Source organism: Pelobates fuscus, chromosome 6 (genome assembly GCF_036172605.1).
Source record: "Pelobates fuscus isolate aPelFus1 chromosome 6, aPelFus1.pri, whole genome shotgun sequence".
Lineage (NCBI taxonomy): Eukaryota > Metazoa > Chordata > Amphibia > Anura > Pelobatidae > Pelobates > Pelobates fuscus.
Genome location: NC_086322.1, coordinates 31,262,011 through 31,280,975, shown reverse-complemented (window position 1 = coordinate 31,280,975; position 18,965 = coordinate 31,262,011). Strand labels below are relative to the sequence as shown.

Genomic DNA, 18,965 nt, shown 5'->3' with positions numbered 1-18,965 from the left:
CGCCACTGCCTTGGACACACACTGACTCACACCCCAAAAATTAAAGTGTCCTTCTTTGCCCATTTGAAATGTTGGGAGGTAACTGTGTCGAGTACATGGGGTAAGTGAGTCCAACAGATCAGCTAGTGGGGGTTTCAGGGATAAGTGTGGACCCAAATTCTAGGAATGGGGTTTAGCACAACATCTTATAACAACTAGGAGGATTGGAGGAGCCTCTAAGCGGCAAAGAGCTTCATTCCCCCAGAGTGTTTTAATTTATTAGAGAATTCAGTTGTGTTTTTGTTTTACAGTTAACCAGCATTCTAAATGTTAAAATCCCAGTTGTAGTTTTATTTTTGACAATGACATTTGACATAATGAATAAAATAGATTTAAATATTAGCTACACTAACCTGCATGCACAATGCTTTTAGTTATGGATTTTTTTAAATAATGCAATAGTAAATGCACAATTCATGACATATGGTCTGAGTGCAACATGAAGTAAAAAAAAAAAATAGCAGTGCGGCGCTGTTAAACACAATATTGAATTTTAAAGTTTCACTCTACCGCTTTCATCTTCCAACAACACAATCTGTTAACCTGAAAATTAAACAGAAGTTTCCATCTCAAACCGAAAAAGGGGGGGCGCATTTCACTATCTATTTTGTACAGTAAGTTTCAAAAACATCCAAGAAACACTATATATACTGGAAATAAATTATATGCGTTTCCATAAATAGCTGGGATAACATTAGAAATGAAGGAAGGCAGAGCTATCTCCCCAAACAGTTTACCCCCCTCCCCTCAGTGTTGTGTATTGGTTGGGTCCACGCTTGCTCCGGCAGGAGCGGACTGAGGGGGCGTGTCCCGGGATCGTGACGTGTAGCTATGGATCCCGTGCTGTACATTGCGGCTGCCGCGCTGCTGGCAGTGGTGCTGGTGTTCGTAACCAGAATCAGGGGGCGGGCGGAGCAAGGTAAGCCAGGGGTTAAATACAGCATGTGAGGGGTTAATGTGACCTGTATACAGAGTGTGAGGGGTTAATGTGACCTGTATACAGCGTGTGAGGGGTTAATGTGACCTGTATACAGCGTGTGAGGGGTTAATGTGACCTGTATACAGCGTGTGAGGGGTTAATGTGACCTGTATACACTGTGTGAGGGGTTAATGTGACCTGTATACAGTGTGTGAGGGGTTAATGTGACCTGTATACAGTGTGTGAGGGGATAATGTAACCTGTATACAGTGTGTGAGGGGTTAATGTGACATGTATACAGTGTGTGAGGGGTTAATGTGACATGTATACAGAGTGTGAGGGGTTAATGTGACCTGTATACACTGTGTGAGGGGTTAATGTGACCTGTATACACTGTGTGAGGGGTTAATGTGACCTGTATACACTGTGTGAGGGGTTAATGTGACCTGTATACAGAGTGTGAGGGGTTAATGTGACCTGTATACAGAGTGTGAGGGGTTAATGTGAGCTGTATACACTGTGTGAGGGGTTAGTGTGACCTGTATACAGATTGTGAGGGGTTAATGTGACCTGTATACAGCGTGTGAGGGGTTAATGTGACCTGTATACGGCGTGTGAGGGGTTAATGTGACCTGTGTACGGCGTGTGAGGGGTTAATGTGACCTGTGTACGGCGTGTGATGGGGTTAATGTGACCTGTGTACGGCGTGTGAGGTGTTAATGTGACCTGTGTGAGGGGTTAATGTGACCTGTGTACGGCGTGTGAGGGGTTAATGTGAGCCGTGTACGGCGTGTGAGGGGTTAATGTGAGCCGTGTACGGCATGTGAGGGGTTAATGTGAGCCGTGTACGGCGTGTGAGGGGTTAATGTGAGCCGTGTACGGCGTGTGAGGGGTTAATGTGAGCCGTGTACGGCGTGTGGAGGGGTTAATGTGAGCCGTGTACGGCGTGTGAGGGGTTAATGTGAGCCGTGTACGGCGTGTGAGGGGTTAATGTGAGCCGTGTACGGCGTGTGAGGGGTTAATGTGAGCCGTGTACGGCGTGTGAGGGGTTAATGTGAGCCGTGTACGGCGTGTGAGGGGTTAATGTGAGCCGTGTACGGCGTGTGAGGGGTTAATGTGAGCCGTGTACGGCGTGTGAGGGGTTAATGTGAGCCGTGTACGGCGTGTGAGGGGTTAATGTGAGCCGTGTACGGCGTGTGAGGGGTTAATGTGAGCCGTGTACGGCGTGTGAGGGGTTAATGTGACCTGTGTGAGGGGTTAATGTGACCTGTGTGAGGGGTTAATGTGACCTGTGTGAGGGGTTAATGTGACCTGTGTGAGGGGTTAATGTGACCTGTGTGAGGGGTTAACGTGACCCGCGTACGGCGTGTGAGGGGTTAACGTGACCCGCGTACGGCGTGTGAGGGGTTAACGTGACCCGCGTACGGCGTGTGAGGGGTTAACGTGACCCGCGTACGGCGTGTGAGGGGTTAACGGGACCCTTGTACGGTGTGTGAGGGGTTAACGGGACCCTTGTACGGTGTGTGAGGGGTTAACGGCACTGTGTGACCAGGGTGCTAACATGGCATAGACCAGGGATAGGCAACCTTCGGCTCTGCAGATGTTTTGGACTACACCTCCCATGATGCTTTGCCAGCATTATGTGTGTAAGAGCATTATGGGGGATGTAGTCCACAACATCTGGAGAGCCGAAGGTTGCCTATCCCTGGCATAGACTGTGTGTCATATTATAACCCTGCGTACAAACATGGCATAGACTATGTGTTATTTTTTTAACCTTGGGAGCTAACATGGCATAGACTGTGTGTCAAGTCAAACCCTGGGCACAGCCTGGCTTGGTACAAACATGACCTGTCAGTGCAGCTATACAAGGTACAGCTCCTGTAAGTATATATTCAGAGTAGATCCAAATTGAATGGACATCATGGACACTGCAACTATGAGTGTACATCCCAGACTGTATGGTTGATGTTTGTAGATCTTGGGCACAGACTCGCTGGCATATGGGCACATCGAGTTTGCAATTCCAGAAGTACACTATTAAAGATTTGTTCAGTTCATGCACACGTTACCTAGTAACAGTTTAGGTGTCTTATGTAAAAAATGTTTTAGTTGTGTTAACCCTGCAATTTTTTAACCTAAAGTGTAACTGCAGCCAGACCACATCATTGAGATGAAGTGATCTGATGGTCTGGGTGTCTTTAGTGGTCCTTTAAAGGGACACTGTAGGCACCCAGTCCACTTCAGCCCATTAAAGTGGTATGAGTGCTAACTCCCATTACCTAGTTTTTAAAACTGCAATAATTACCATGCAGGGTTAAGTCCTCCTCTAGTGACTGTCTTCTAGACAGCCACTGGAGGGACTTCCAACTTCTTAGACGACTTTTGGTCGTCTAAACGATGCTGGACGTCCTCAACCTATGCGGACCTCCAGTGTCGCCGGAATCCCCATAGGAAAGCATTAAATAATGCTTTCCTATGGGGAGGTGTAATGCGCATTAGGTCTCCCCCGCCAGCGGACGAGCGTGGGTGAAGCCTGAACCGACGCTCAGGGACATCAACGCTGGATTCAGGTAAGTGTCTGAAGGGGTTTTAAACCCCTTCAGCGACGTCGGCTGGGGGGTGCACTCCAGGATTCTACATTGCCAGGAAAACTAGTTTGTTTTTCTGGCACTAGAGAACCCCCTTTAAAGCCACTCTCTGATATCACAAAAATCCACTAGGGGTCAGTAATCTACTTCAATAGCATGCCTTTGCCATACAACCTTTCGTTGTATTTACTTAGTTTGTATTTGTCGTAGAACACCTTTAATCAGTGTGATTTATGAATAGTGAATTTGAATAGATAAGAAGTAATAGAGAAATGTAATCCTCGTTTATGCATCTTTACTACAATAATCCCAAAAAGAATTTGCCTTACGCAAGCTAAATAAAGTCTTTTATTCTGTTTTAGTATATAAAAGTAATGACATACATTACAAAACATTAGGCAAAGGATGGCTGCAAACCCTTTAATATTTTGCCAGCCTTAAAGGAACACTCCACTGCCCAAATACAAACAAAATATATAAAAGAAAAATATACCTCCAATGAAAATAGATACGCTGGATTCATATTTCACTGATAAAACTCAGCAACTCAGGTTTTTGCTCAAAAAAGCAGGAGCAGCTGGATAAAAGGTGAGTTTAGCTAGTTTTATTTTCCAGGGAGGCCAGGTAATTTTAAGGAAGCAGTGGGACGCTGTGATGTAAAATAGTATATTTAATTATGACCGTGTTTAAGCCTTTAAGCCTGGCAAAGCTTTAATGGGATATACATTTGACCATCTTCATATTAAACTGTTCATATAACTAACCATATTGGTGCTCTGGGATCTGCTGGTAAGTGCAACGTTTAGGATTCACATAGCTGCTTTTTTGACTATGAATACAAAGCTCTCTGGATTATCACATTTCTTATAAAATCTTGTATATACGGTTGTTCAAATTTACCTTTTGTTACTAATGTGTGTTTTCTGACTTCAGACTAATTGCTATTTTGGTTATGCATGCGTTCCTTTTTTTTTAAAATATATTTTCTTTATATTCTTTTTTTAAATAAAAGCATTTATTGTTCAAAAGGTGTGTGTTTTTTGTTTTTTTGTTTTTTATCTCGTTGTTTGGTGATGAAAAAACTAATTGCCAATTTTAAGACCAAAACAATGAAATTATGTACCGTAATATTTCCGATACGGTTATCTTGCTCTCTATCTATTATTCAGTATTTAATAAATCACCCAATAAGTGGATGTCATGAAAGCATTTTTCATTGTACCTGCACTAAATGTCTTGCCTCAATAACTGCAGGGAGTTCTGAAATTACCAGTTTTATTATGTTTCTTTATAATCCATTATTTATTTTATTGTCTACTTATTTGCATGTTTCAAATGACTTGTATATTTTTTAACCATTTTTTTGTTTGTTTAATTTGAAGCTGACCAGGAACAGCAGCATAATGTTGCCGCCACGGCAGCGGCAAGGCCTCGGCCCCAGCCAGTGGAGCGTAGGGAGGGAATGCCGCGACCCAGGAGGAATGTTAACAGAATGATGGCTCAGGCAAGAGCACGACACTTAGAGGAGGAGAGAGAAGGTAAAATGAAACATGCCATGCAATTTTTTGATGATCAAGGATGGCAGATCTCAGTAGCCTTTGCTGGTGGGGAAATAAAATCACAATTGTATTTTGAAAGATAAAGAGAGTGTGTCAGGTTGCTAATGAGAAATGGGGGTGGGGGGGGGGGTAACCTTACTGGATAACTAACTAAAAAGAAGAGGTACAAGTAAACCTGGAGGATACAATAAATCTAGGTAGTAAACCTACAGGTTACTAGTACAATTTCAGCAACCCATAATCTGATAAAATATAACTTTTAATAATAAAATATTAAAACGAAAAAAAGCACAGTCGCTATGTGAAAAGAAATAGATAGTTAGAGGAGAGAGAAAACATAATAGGGATATTTATCTAAATATCATTCCCTGATAGAGATCTAAACTGTGGACTCGACATTCACCGTGGCTTTTCCAATAGTACATAACCTTGTTCACTAAACAATTAGCTGCACGACGGGTAAACTAGCACCACCTGCACTATCGCTGCTATCGGTTTTTAAAGTAGATCCACTCATCCTTCACATAGTAAAATACACTTTTACACAAGTTACTAAATAAAGTAAATGTGTCAAACTACAGATAACATCTAGCAGCAATTGTATACTCTAAGGCAAATAGGTTGTGACATTAATATATCTCACTCTAGCATGGAATTATTAGTTCCCCTTTTAAGACCAGGAAATCGAATATTTTTGGCCAGTTATTTCTCTCTTAGCATTTATATGTAGTATTTGTACAAATGTATGTAGTTTTATGTGTATCATAATAGTGTATGTGAAGTATTGATTTTAAATGGTACCATGGTCAATCGCAGCAGACTCCATTTTAGCTACAGTTAGAGTAGCACCATTTATGTCAAAATGGAGGAGCCCAGTTGCCAGATAAACCTGTGTGAATTTCTAGATTTCATTCGATTTTTCACACCTCTCAAATACATATTTGTTAAATACTGGGGCACGTAAACATATTAAATCTTAGAAAAATACAGTTCCCTTTAAAGAATAAATATATTAATATTATTATTTTTTAATTTATAATTGTAATTTTAATTTATTTGCTTGTGTGGCATCGTGACCACATACTTACGCACACTGCACCCGATACCTAAAGTGTCATGTTCGTTTTCCTTGCACTGCAGGACCCTCTAGTGCCCCTCTACCTTCCACCCCCCCATCCCAAGTTTCTGAAGGGGTTAAAACCCCTTCAGTGACTTATCGGAGCCCAGCGCCGATGTCCCTCGGCGCTGGGTCATGCTCCGCCTTCGCTCCTCCCCCGCCAATGCACATGCGCGGCCGTTGGTGGGGGAGACCTAATGCGCATTCGCGGCCATTGCATTAGACCTCCCTATAGAAAAGCATTGAATAATGCTTTCAATGCTCTCCTGTGGGGGTTTTGGTGACGCTGGAGGTCCTCACATAGCATGAGGACGTCCAGCGTAGTTTTAAACCACTTTTCGTGTTCTATGAACACGGAAGTTTCCTCTAGTGGCTGTCTAGTAAATCACACTTGCAGGGTTAAGGGTAGTGGGAGTTGGCACCCAGACCACTCCAATGGGCAGAAGTGGTTTGGGTGCCTGGAGTGTCCCTTTAACCCCTTAAGGACACATGACATGTGTGACATGTCATGATTCCCTTTTATTCCAGAAGTTTGGTCCTTAACGGGTTAAATCAGAATATCAGACTCTTCTTAATAAGCCTCTGAGTGCCTATTCTGCAGTGTGGTTGATTGTGAACATGATCATGCATATGTTGGTTGACCATTTTAGGGTGAGAAGTCACTCGAGTATTATATATGCTCAGAAGGGCATGGGTGCGTTAGTGGTATATACGATGTTATTGCAGTTCTATCCAAGGCTAAAAGGTTAACTCTTTGAATGCCAGGGCAGTGTTGGAATTTATGCAAACTGGAAAATGTGGGCTTTCTTTTACTACTGTACATATATGCAGAAAGTGGCACTTTCATTTGTGGGGTATTGCAGAAATGTACAAACACCCGCCCCCTCACCAAGGTGACATTTCGGCTTGCATGGTGGTGCATGAGGGGAAGCTTTAGTAAAGAGATCTACTTATGTGTAACCCCTCTCCTCCCCTTGCTGCTGCCATTATTTATTTATTTATTTATTTACTTATTTATTTATAACTGGCATTTAGATATCGCCAACATATATTCCGCACTGCTGTACAATTGGAGAAAATAAACACCTTGTTGTACACAGACAAATACAAAAGGTAAAAAGGGCCCTGCCCGAGAGCTGAGATCTAGCCATATTCATCTCTTGCGTCTCTTTAGCTTCTGGTGGGTTCATCTGCAAGGAGATATGCCAAGTATGTACTCATGCTTCCTGCACACGGACAGCAACATTCTATCAGCATCAGTTGCACATTTTGTAAGATGTCTGTTGCTAGTAGAGTGTGATGCTGATAGGAAAGTGCAGAATAGAGTGGTAGAAGCTCTACCCATTGCCACATTTTCACAAAATATGGCTCATACATAAAAGTACATACATTTTCTCAGTGAAAATCCAATGTAGTCTATTTTATTTTTTTATTAAAGGGACACATTAGTCACCAGGACAATTACAACTTTATGTAGTTGTTCTGGTGAGTATAATCATTCCCTGCAGGCATTTTCATGCAGACACTTCCTTTTTAGAGAAAAGGCAGCGTTTACATTGCCCCATAGGGACACCTCTAGTAGCCACTCCTCAGATGGCCACTGGAGGTACTTCCTGGCACAGCCATTCAATGCATCTCTGAGTCGGTGCTGATTGGCCAAGCCTGCCCTCGTCACGCCCCCTTGCCGATTTCAGCCAATCCAATGCTTTCTCTATGGAAACACATTGGATTGGCTAAAAATAATAAATTCTAGGAGGCACACCAGGGGGCCGGGCCAGCTCCAGTGGAACTGCTTGAAATAAGGTACATTTTATTACCTTTTAAGGGGGCAAGCGACCTAAATTGTGGCGTTAACGCTATAGGATCAGGAATACACCTTTGTGTTCCTGACCCTATAGTGTTCCTTTAACCCCTTAAGGACACATGACATGTGTGACATGTCATGATTCCCTTTTATTCCAGAAGTTTGGTCCTTAAGGGGTTAAAGGTACACATTTGACAGTACTGTTTTAAAGGGTAAATGTCACTCCTGGGAATTGCACAAGTGGTAATCTAGGAAAATTAGCAGCGGGGGTTTTATATAAAAAGCGTTGTGTTCTAAAGTACTGAAACCAGTGGAATCCGTTAGTACATTGCGATGGTGATTTGGGTAAATGCACATGCTTCCGATATTATTGACAAACTTAACCCTGTCTGCAGGGATGGTTCTGCCATTGTAATTCAAGCTTATACACTAAGCACTAAAACTACTGCATTAACTGCGCCATCAAACACATCTCTATGAAAAGCATTGGATTCATGTAGAATGGCAAATGCCTGCATGAGGTGTGTATGCTCCGTTTTCTATAGGAAGCAGTAAATTGGACGAATTTTTATTATTTTCTTTTTAATTTGGGAGTTTAGAATTTAGACACTATAAGGAACATATCTAACTTTTAGTTTGATTTATTCTTTCTTTTATTATTATTCATACTCTTTAAAGACATTTAAAACATTTTGTCAATATCAACAATCAGGACGGCCACTCGACCTAGGGAGCTGCCTTGCTGTCAAAAGTAGCATACATGTTTTGTACCTAGGAGTTTATGGGAATTGGATGAATTTATATGCAATGTTGATAGTTGAGCCACCTTTCAGGGCTCAGATGTCATGCAGGTAGAGAGATGTTTATCAGTAGAGAGGGGATGTGAAGGTGTAGTCGCTGTTATTGCAGATGTGATATGCACATTTTCAGAAGCGAAAGGTTACATTCTGGTAATGACTCATAGGCCCCTTAGATCTTGTTGTACACATATTTTCATAGTGATAGGGCATATTCACCAAGAAAATAATCTTATTCCTGAAATGTATTGTGTTTATGGTCCCTGGAGACATTCAGCTGTTTGTTTAACTGACAGCTATTCTTGTTAACCTTGTATGTTGGTTAATATAAAGTAAAAAAAAAAAAAACAAAACGATTCTCTCTCTTCACTTTAAAATCCTGCTTCTTCTGTGATGTGTCTTGCACAGTTGCCTTTTGCTGTAACTATAAAATAAAGACAATAATTTAAGTGATATAGGGAAATGCAAAATTCATAGTGTATTAGTCGTTATAAAGATCTATACCAGAGGTGTCCAACTCTGTATCTCCAATCACTTACATAATTACATTATTCTCTGCCTGGCCAGCTTTAAGCCTACAACAGCAGTTGGATTAAAGTGGCAGTCAAGAACTGAATTTATACAGAGTTGGCATTTTATTATATTTTTTTCTCTCCTGTCAGTAAACTCTGTGCTGAATAATTGATTAACAGATAGGGAAGTATCCTATTTTGAAATGAATTTATAGAGGGAAATTCACTTTAAAGTAACTAGTTATATTCAGCCCCCCCAATTAATAAAAAATATATAAATTTACTTCCCTTTTTGCCTCTCTGTGGTGTGGGTGACCTTAGTGGTCGTTTAGTGTGCCAACAAAATGTCTTTGAGTCCTTAGCTATTTTGAATGGAAAATGAATTGTCCCCTTTTTTTTTTTTTTTTTTTTTTTTTTTTACTTTTAGATTTTATTAAATAAAACTATGCTGATGTACAGCTTTACATTTTGGAGAGAGAAAAACAAACCAACAAACGACCCACAAAACCCCAAAACATGCATACTGTCAGATTCTTGAATGCTACTAATACAGTACCTCCAGATTACATATCAAAATTGGTTAATAATTTGATAAAAGTTTTATATTTTACAGTGTTTTAAAGGTACGCTAAGGGCACCCAAACCACCTAATCTCAACAAAGTGGTCTGGGTGCCTGTCTTTTTATCCCTGCAATTAAAAACATTGCTGTTTTGCAGGAGCGACAATGTCTTTATTGCATGGTTAACATTCCTCTGGCTGTATTCCTGAGAGCCTCGAGAGGTGTTTCCGCAGCTATAAACACGGTTCTAGATCAAATGACTCACCTAGAAAGAATTTGATTGGTGCAGCGTAGCAGTTTGCCGAGCATGCGCACTAGCCTCCCAATGCTTCCCTATAAGGTAATATCATCGAGGGGGGCAACACTTGCATATGTAAAGAGAACCCTGCAGTTGCCTACCCCTGATCTATGCTGTCAACCTGCCTCTGCAAGCTGAACTAATCCATAATTAGCTCAGCCAATTCAATGTTTTCTCATAAGGAAGCATTGGGAGGTTAGTGCGCACAAGCAGCAATCAGCATGGTTGGCAGGAAGCGACTAGAGAGTCATTTAGTTGCAGGGTTATAAATGTGTTGCTTTCTATATTTAAATTGTATATTTCATACATTACAAATGCATATTTGTTGAAGGGACACAATAGTCAGCTAAACAACTTTAGCTTAATGAAGCAGTTTTGGTGTATAGATCTTGCCCCTGCAGTCTCACTACTCAATTTACTGCCAATTAGGAGTTAAATCACTTTGTTTATGCTCCCTAGTCACACCTCCCTGCATGTGACTTGCACAGCCTTCCTGAAGACTTCCTGTAAAGAGAGATTTAATGTTTATTGCGCAGTCTGTTTTTATAATGTCTTATCACCTGCTCTGTTCATGGCCTGCTAGAGCCTGCCTCCTGTGTGTGAATAGTTTAATTGACAGAATGGCAGAGAAATAAGCAGTGAGCCTTCAGTGGCATGATCTATACACCAAACTGTTTTGATGCCTGTAGTGTCCCTTTAAATATAGGAATTTGTAAATATAGTAATACAAATTCAGGCACATGACAGTTCCCCTGCAAATTCCTTGCTCAGTTCTAGTACACAGTTTAGTGGAACACCTGTATATTTTACTTCCCAATGAAATTTGTTGGTTACAGTATATTTATTTAAGCAAATGGAATGATTATGCAATAACATTATTAATTCAATAACATTCTCAATTATATATTGCTCTTACGTAGCCATTTTTAGTAACTGCAACCTAAGTATTTATTTAAAAAAAATATCTATATGGATGGTTTTCAAGGACTGACACAGAGACCTATTTCTACTGTGATTTTTATGACTGTTAATCTTGGACATAGATTTGTGGTTTGTATATGTGCGTTCGTGTGTCGTACTGTTGTAATAGTTTATTTGTGTGCATTCGTTTGGAAACATTTCCTCTTTTTTATTTATTCTTATTTCTTTAAGACTTTTAGTCTTTAGTTGGTTGCACATACTTGTAATTATGACAGCATGCTCTTCCATTACAATATTAGTTCTCTCCCCCATATTAATCTGAACCTGACAAGGCCAAACCCGACAACCTAATTTTTATTTTTTTTATTTTTTGTGTGCTCCCCTTTAGTAGCAACATATAAATATAAGAAAATGTGGCAATTCTTCCCCTTTTTAATAAGTGGGCAGACAAAGTTGGCTGCAAGTTTACTTATGTTTTTCTTAAAACCAATATGTGGGTGCAAGTCACTTTGCAAAATGTATCTAAAAACAGAAGTGTGTACACTGTAAATATACTCTAAAAATATACTCTAAAACGGAATGGAAGTTTTTTTCCTCGTTTATGTAGTAGACTGAATGAAGGGCTTTAGAAAAAAAAATTGTGAAAGTCACAAATCATTCAGCATGCAGTGCCAAGGTTTTATTCTAACTTTAAATGAATATACTCCCATCTCCTAAAGCAAATATGCTTTCTGCTGGAAAGCTATTGTGGTAATCTGATCTTTTTGACTCATTTTGGCCTTGCTCCCAAGTATAGAAAAAATAATGGTTCAGGGTCACTTTTTTTTTTTTTTTAAAGATAATTTTGATAATAGAATAGCTAGGTTGTTATTCACTAGAGGAATTTTTAAGCTAAGTAGAGGAGAGAAAGGACAGCTTTATCTGGTACCATTTGTTATAAGAAATAGAGTAGAGTTTAAAGCAGTTTTGTCATCTTCTGGGGTCTTTGCATATTTTTCAAAGATTGCTGATGATCACTTTGCCATTTGCAATTCGGAGGTCCAGGATTTAGAGGAAGGCAAGTTGTACTTACCTGAAACTGTTCTTTGTGCTAGTTGCCATATTCATCCAGTGGATCCTCCTCAACTCAATCTGCCTTGTCAGTGCAGTACTCTCTCACATGTGCAAGAGTGCAAAACTGATGTCTATGGAGGGTCCTGCAAAACTGCAGAAGCATCCATAGACAATCACTTTTTCCTCACAGGTGGAAATAATAACATCTGAAGGCAATAGCTCTGCCTTTTGACTTGTGAGGCTTAGGAGTGTAATGTGCGTTCCTCCTCATACAGGAGCATTTGGAACCGTAGGCACATGTGCAGTGCTCGACTCAAAGGTTCTGCCATAGAGCATTATTGAATATAGTGATTTCTCTATGGCAGACCGTAATAGTACTGTGCATGCCTGTAACATCGAGGTATGGTAGGTGTAATGGCCACCCAGGTAGTGAGAGGGTATCAGCCATTGGAGACGTCCTTTTCCCTGGCAAGTTGCTGTATAAAAGTAAAGCTGGTATAATCCTATCCACGAGATCCAGAGGGAGAGTCAGGTTCAGCTGTAGAAAGAGCAAGGTAATAATCCAATAGAATTCCCTTTCAAGAACGAGACGAGGCTACGTTTTGAAGGGTCAAGTAGAACTGAGGTGCTGGCACACCCAGCCTGGTTTTTATTACAGTTGTGCACATACAGAACACACCCAGGGGAGGCATAAAATAACCAATCAAATAACAGTACAACCCACACATCCCCTCCCCTCAGATAAACAGTTAACATAATTATAAGGCACACATTTTTACCCTAAATTCAGTATCCCCGGATAGCTCTAGTTTAGGGGAACCACATATTCAAAAATCAGTCGATTCGGATAAACGGTTCGGGGGTTATGGAGTTCCAAAGTTTTGACCGACCGCACAGACATACTAGCCGAAAATAGTTCCATAAGTTTTGGCCTTGCGGTCGGTCCTCGTTCGTGCGGTAAAAAGGCACGGAAATCCTGCCATCCATTCAAATCCTGATGGTCGCTAGAATCCCCATAGTCTATTAAGTCTTTCTACCGAACAGCAGGGTGTTCGGTAGTTTTGGCACGAATCCCCGGTGCTATGGAGGTCTCAGCGGTGTTCGCCTGTTTGCGTATCCGTTTTTAGTTCCAGACGATTGCTGGCAAACACCGCTGTTCGTGCGTAAGATGGCCATGAACACGTGCAAAGTCCCGAAATGGCGGCCACCTATACTTAACACAAAGGATTCGTGCTGACCCATGCGAACGGCTGAAATAGAACTGGGAGGTAAAATATCCCTTAATTACCAGCAGGGTGGTCCGGTGTTCGGTAGTTTGATTTGTTTATTTATAGCTTGCATTTCTACCGAACAGATGGCATGAAGTACAATTCCCCTGATTATTCCATATGCCCCAGGGAACTGTAAGGTTCTGTTACAGTAGGCATGGCTTAAAAAAAACGTGCTTCCTAGACTTCAAACTATTACAATTAAGTGTTTGGGGTGGTAGGATGGGGTAGGGTATAGAACTGAAGGCACTATAACAAAATACTCGACAATGTATGGTGTCAGAAAAATGACTCTGCCTCCTATAAATATGATGTATTTACATGAACTATCAAATGAAAGCAATGGGTGCACAACCATTGACAAGAGAATCTTAGAACAGAGTCTTTACAAAATATCAGCCTATTATCATAACATGGTATTTAACAATAATCTTTTAAACCCATCCTGAAGATTCTGTAAGGTGTCTGAAAGACTGAAATATTGTATTGTAAGAAACCTTATTTATTTTGGAGGGCACTGAATTGAAATGTGCATTTTATTTTACTAGCTGTTTAGCTGTGTGCTGCTCTATTCATTTTCTCCTACTCAGGGACTGTCAGACAGCCGAGAGCTGTGAGCCGCAGCAATAAATGCAGAATTAGCATTTGGCTCACCTTTCCATTAGCAGCCATGCTTTGTGTAGGGGGTGTATGTGATTTAGAAGTTCTTATTAAAGAGGTGGGAATGTAATTCTTAAAACCAATAACATTAGTTATTTGATGACTAGTAAAGCATTGTGTAGGTGCAGTGTAGCATTTTGTAGATATGGAATCACATAAGGTGTAAATGATACTTTCTTAGAAGCTACTAATTAAAATACCATGTGAACTTGGGCACTTTGGCTTATGTACCATATATATAATTTTTTTATTTTTTTTTAAATAGATGTTTTGGTTTTTACATGGTGTGGTTCAAATATTACGCATGGAACATAGATTATAATATTTTAACTGAACGCCTCTTCTCTCCCTGCACTAGTTGCTTTTTATTTTGGTCTCTGTGTTTACATTGGTGCCTGGTGTTCAATGTGCATCACTGACGTTCAGTGTCTCCACTGTCTCTATGAGGAGATGCAGATTGGCACAGTGTGGTGTTTTGCCGCACCTGCGCAGTAGCCTCCCAATGTTTTATTATTGGGAAAACGTTGGATTGGCAGATGTTATCAAACTTGATGATTTCCGCCATGGAGGAGGCACCAGGAGGCCCCATCTGTGGCAAAAGTGTTGTGTCTTGGTAGAAAAGGTGATTAAAAACACCTTTTTACTGATATTGGAGTGGGGCTGGTCACCTAAATAACTAAACACTAGGCAGGCATAGGCTACCTTCGGCACTCCAGATGTTGTGGACTACACCTGCCATGATGCTTCCCAGCATTAAGGGTGTAAGAGCATTATGGGGGATGTAGTCCACCACATCTGGAGTGCCGATGGTTTCCTATGCTTGCACTAGAGTGTCAAGAATACATGATTTTATTCCTGACACTGTTGCTTTCATGCTGGGCCGAGTTTATCATGTGCTCTGCCTCTTTAAACTCTGTGATGCACTATGACACTCTATTTCTGTGTAACGGTTGTATCAAGAGCAAGGTAAAAGATACCTGCTGTCTCTGCAAAGTATAAACTTGTCTATGAAAGCTTTGCCTCCATTTTTGATCTGTGCACTGCACTCACTTTGGGATTTTGTGAAAACTGTAAGCAACCTAACCCCTACAGCTCTATGCAGTGGTTATTTTACCATGACCTTATGGGGTCTTTCCTGCTTTTTTTTTTTGAGAGGGGTTGGACAAAAAACAGGGCTCCTGTCTGCACCTATAGCCCTACCTGTCTCCAGTATCCTTGATAATGCAGAATGTATATGTTTACTTAATCAATATCATTATCCATCCCAAGATTACATTCATCTGCTCAACTGCAGCTTATTTACAAAGCAGCGCATAGCCGAGCCGCTTTTATAACCCACCTTCACTTTTTCTCACCAAAGCTCCTCGGCCGGTAATGGCACTGATTCAGCAGAGAGGAAACCTGAAGACTATGTGAAACCTACTTGTTTGGCAATGGCAGCTCTGTGAACATTCAGTTGCTGGGCAGGTGGGAATGCTCTTTGGGTAGTTAATGAATGATTCTTACTCAAGATCACTCATAACGACTGTGCAAACAGAAAACATTGGAAACGTGTCAGAGGAAGATTGGAAAAAAAAAAATTAGCATGCATTATTAAAGAAAAAGATGGGGGGAAAAAAACATTGCGCAAAGCATGTCTTTATAAATAACTGCAAATATCAATCAAACTGCGCAGAGTGACTGGCACCATTGAGAACTGGTTAATATATTGGCAGTTTAAATGTAAAAAAGAATAAACATAAAGATGTCCAGCACTCCTTATTGTGAAAAGATGATATCCCTTTTCTGACAATACAGCAACGTTTCGCCTGTGTGTCTTTATCAAGCAATGTGAACTCCTCCCCAAACCACACTTAATTTATATCCCCTTATTTAATCACATGATCGAGTAAGGGGCATATCAAGCCCATACAAAGTAATAGTAACCATAGTTATGTAAACATAGTGTTGTTGTTCTTGTTTACATAAAGTCACTATTTTGGGTTAGTACTTTTGTCAAAATATCCACAAATTACTATGGTGACTGGCAATAAAGAATCCAGAGTTTAAATCCTGCTATAGAGAAAGTCATTGAACTCCCCCATCCAAGCACTCTTTCTCATTGCCGTCCTCAGCTGCTTTAGACTAATCACAGCAGAGGAGGCTGGACTTTAAGTGCCTTGTGTTTTTTTTTTTTTGTCAGACCATTTAAGTGGAAACTGTAGCATATTTGTATTCCTAATGCTACAGTATTGTTACAGAAGTTGTTACTTTGTTTTAGCACCCCCTCCCCTGCTAATTAAAAAGCAAAATAAAACAAAACGGAATCGTTTTACTTGCATTCTCTCCAGTGTCGAGTCTCCATCAGAGCTGCTGCGGCCTACTCTGCCAAGCAGGAGCAATGCACCTATGATCCCGCCATAGAAAATTATTGCATGCAATGAATCTCTATGAAAGACCGTGACAGTCCTGCGCATGTGCATGTGACATCGCGGTTTAGTAGGGGTTTACCCAGGGTCTTATACCCAGAGGAATTGAAGGTGTGGCTAGAAGCTGCACTTCCAAGCCTTCTGATTACTAAAATATTTAGATTTGGGGCCACTGAGGAGGGAGGAACAACTGCAGGCACTATAACCACTTAATCTAGATAAGGTTTTTAGAGTGAGTACAGTATTCCTTTAAATATTATAAATATTATGTTTAAATATATTTTAATTACTGTAATGAGCTGCTGTGGTTATGGTGCTGAAAGGGACTGTTTAAAACATTCTGCTTTTTTTTTATTGGGATGAACCCTTTTATTCCTATTCATATTTTTCCTTTACACATGACCTACTTCTGAGCAAAACTAGGCCATTTATGAAGAATTTTTATATTATTTTTTATTATTTTACCATTATCGGCCCTGCTATTTTCTAAATGTTGGCAATGATTTCCACTCTGGTTGTTCGTAATTACTACAGGCATCATCTCCCTTCTAGTAAATGAGCGTGTACGGTGTTCATATTTATCACTACACTCATTCATTCATGAGTGGGCAATATTTTGGAAGAATTGATTCAGCCCACGTTCAGGAGATTATCTAAGACTTTTTCTGATTTGTTGGTCCTTTAAACAGAATACATGATTCATTTATTTCATAATAAGCGATGGAAAATGAAATACAAAGATGTTTAGTAATAGTATCTACAACCAACGTAGGACGTGAGAAGCAAGTAGAGTACTTTACATTTGTATCTGTACGTTGGAGAAAATGATGTAAGGTGCACTAGTCACATATGGCAAAATATGTGTTCTCCCGAAGAAGGTTTCTTTTGTAATCATGTGGGGTGATCAGTTTATTTTTGGAATATAGGCTTCGATGTTGGTGATAAAGAACTCAGTTGCCCATCTTTCTACATATGAGAGTCTGGGTTAATTATATTTCTATATGATGCAAGTAACTCTTTTTCCTGTTTCCTAAACATAACCTTCTTGCAGAGCTTAATCGACAACTGTTTTTATATGCTTTGTGATTCAAGCTTGGGTAATGTAAAAGACAGTTCTTTACTTACCGTACTTACTATTCTTACTATTCTTTAGACCAGTCATAGCAAAATCTTTTGAGCTTGAGTGTCCAAACTACATTGATTCCAATGTAATAATCTGAAAGTGCCAAGCCTGCAGTTAAACAAGCAAATGTGGGATTTTTCCCTTCGTATAGTGGCAGTACTTACAAGTGGGATGTTCCTTAGGATTCTGGACAAGAAGCTCCCCCTTCTTTAGAATTTAAATGCTGTGCTCCGCCTGCTGCCTCCATATAAGCTGTAACTCAGAGACACTCACCAGTTCTTCTTGTCCCGGCAACGGGACGGACAGGTTCCCCCACAGTGCAGGTGGAGATTTGGTGCGTTCAGCACAGGTTGCTGACCGGGAGGTGAGTGCCCGATAGTTTCCCGGGCGGGAACTGAGCGGCAACAGTACTTCCGGGTTCGCGTTACGGAACGTGACCGGGTACTGTCTTTTGTGGTTTTTTCTGACGGAGTTCCCTGGCGGTTCTCCTTCATTGCTCATTACGCATGCGCACAGCGGTGGAACGCACGCCCGGGAGGCTTTGCGTTCCACCAAACACAGAATCACGCTACTGAGCATGCGCGAAACTGTTTGGCGCCAAATTTAAAATTTGGATACATGGCTGTGCAGGACCTTCCTGACCCCAAGGGTGGGTGTACAGTTCTGGTTCTCCGTGTCACCTGCCCTCCTACACGGATCTTAGGTGATTTAAGGTGAGGTTTAACTATTGAACTCTCCTTTTTTTCACCTTTTGTTGTTATGCATGCTTCTAGAATATGTCCTATGTCTCCATATAAGACAGATATAGACAAGATGTCAACTTCTGTTCCAAACACCACAAGTAAATCTTAGCACTTATGTTGTCTGGAATGTGCGTTACCTCTACCTGACGGATGTCACAAAAATACATACAATCAGTGCGCAACGGATCGGCTAGTAATAGCCGAGCAGACTGATATGGCATCCTTCCTGGGCTGGTTTCAGGAAAATTTGTCCCAGACATTTGAAGCTATTTGGGAGAAACTGCCCACACAGCGTAGGAGGAATAGATCTCCTTCTGTGTCTGTCGTCTCTTCGCCTTCGGATATTTCCAGCCTGGCTTCAAGTGTGGAGGAGGGGTTTCCACCAGAAGAGCTGAAGAAATTTATTAAAGAAGTGACGACGGCGGTACAAGAAATTGAACCTACCAAGGGTAAGGTTAAAGGTTTCCCAATGTCTCCTTAAATCTTGGATCTCCATCATAGAGAATGAAAGAATCTTGAAAGACGTACGCTCAAATCAAGCCTACAGTCTGGAGAAAAATGGGAAGATCTTCCTAAGTGGATGTTCAGATTGC

At 40.8% G+C, this 18,965-nt stretch overlaps 1 protein-coding gene across 1 annotated transcript in view; it reads left to right on the top strand.

Moving 5' to 3' along the window:
• Positions 1-844: 844 nt before the first annotated feature.
• DDRGK1 (DDRGK domain containing 1) overlaps positions 845-18,965 on the top strand; it is a 67,906-nt gene continuing 49,785 nt past the window's right edge. Inside the window, exons 1-2 of the mRNA XM_063459802.1 lie at positions 845-958; positions 4,932-5,087. Coding sequence (XP_063315872.1) covers positions 871-958; positions 4,932-5,087 — 244 coding nt within the window. The 5' untranslated portion in view covers positions 845-870. The remainder of the gene's footprint in view (positions 959-4,931; positions 5,088-18,965) is intronic.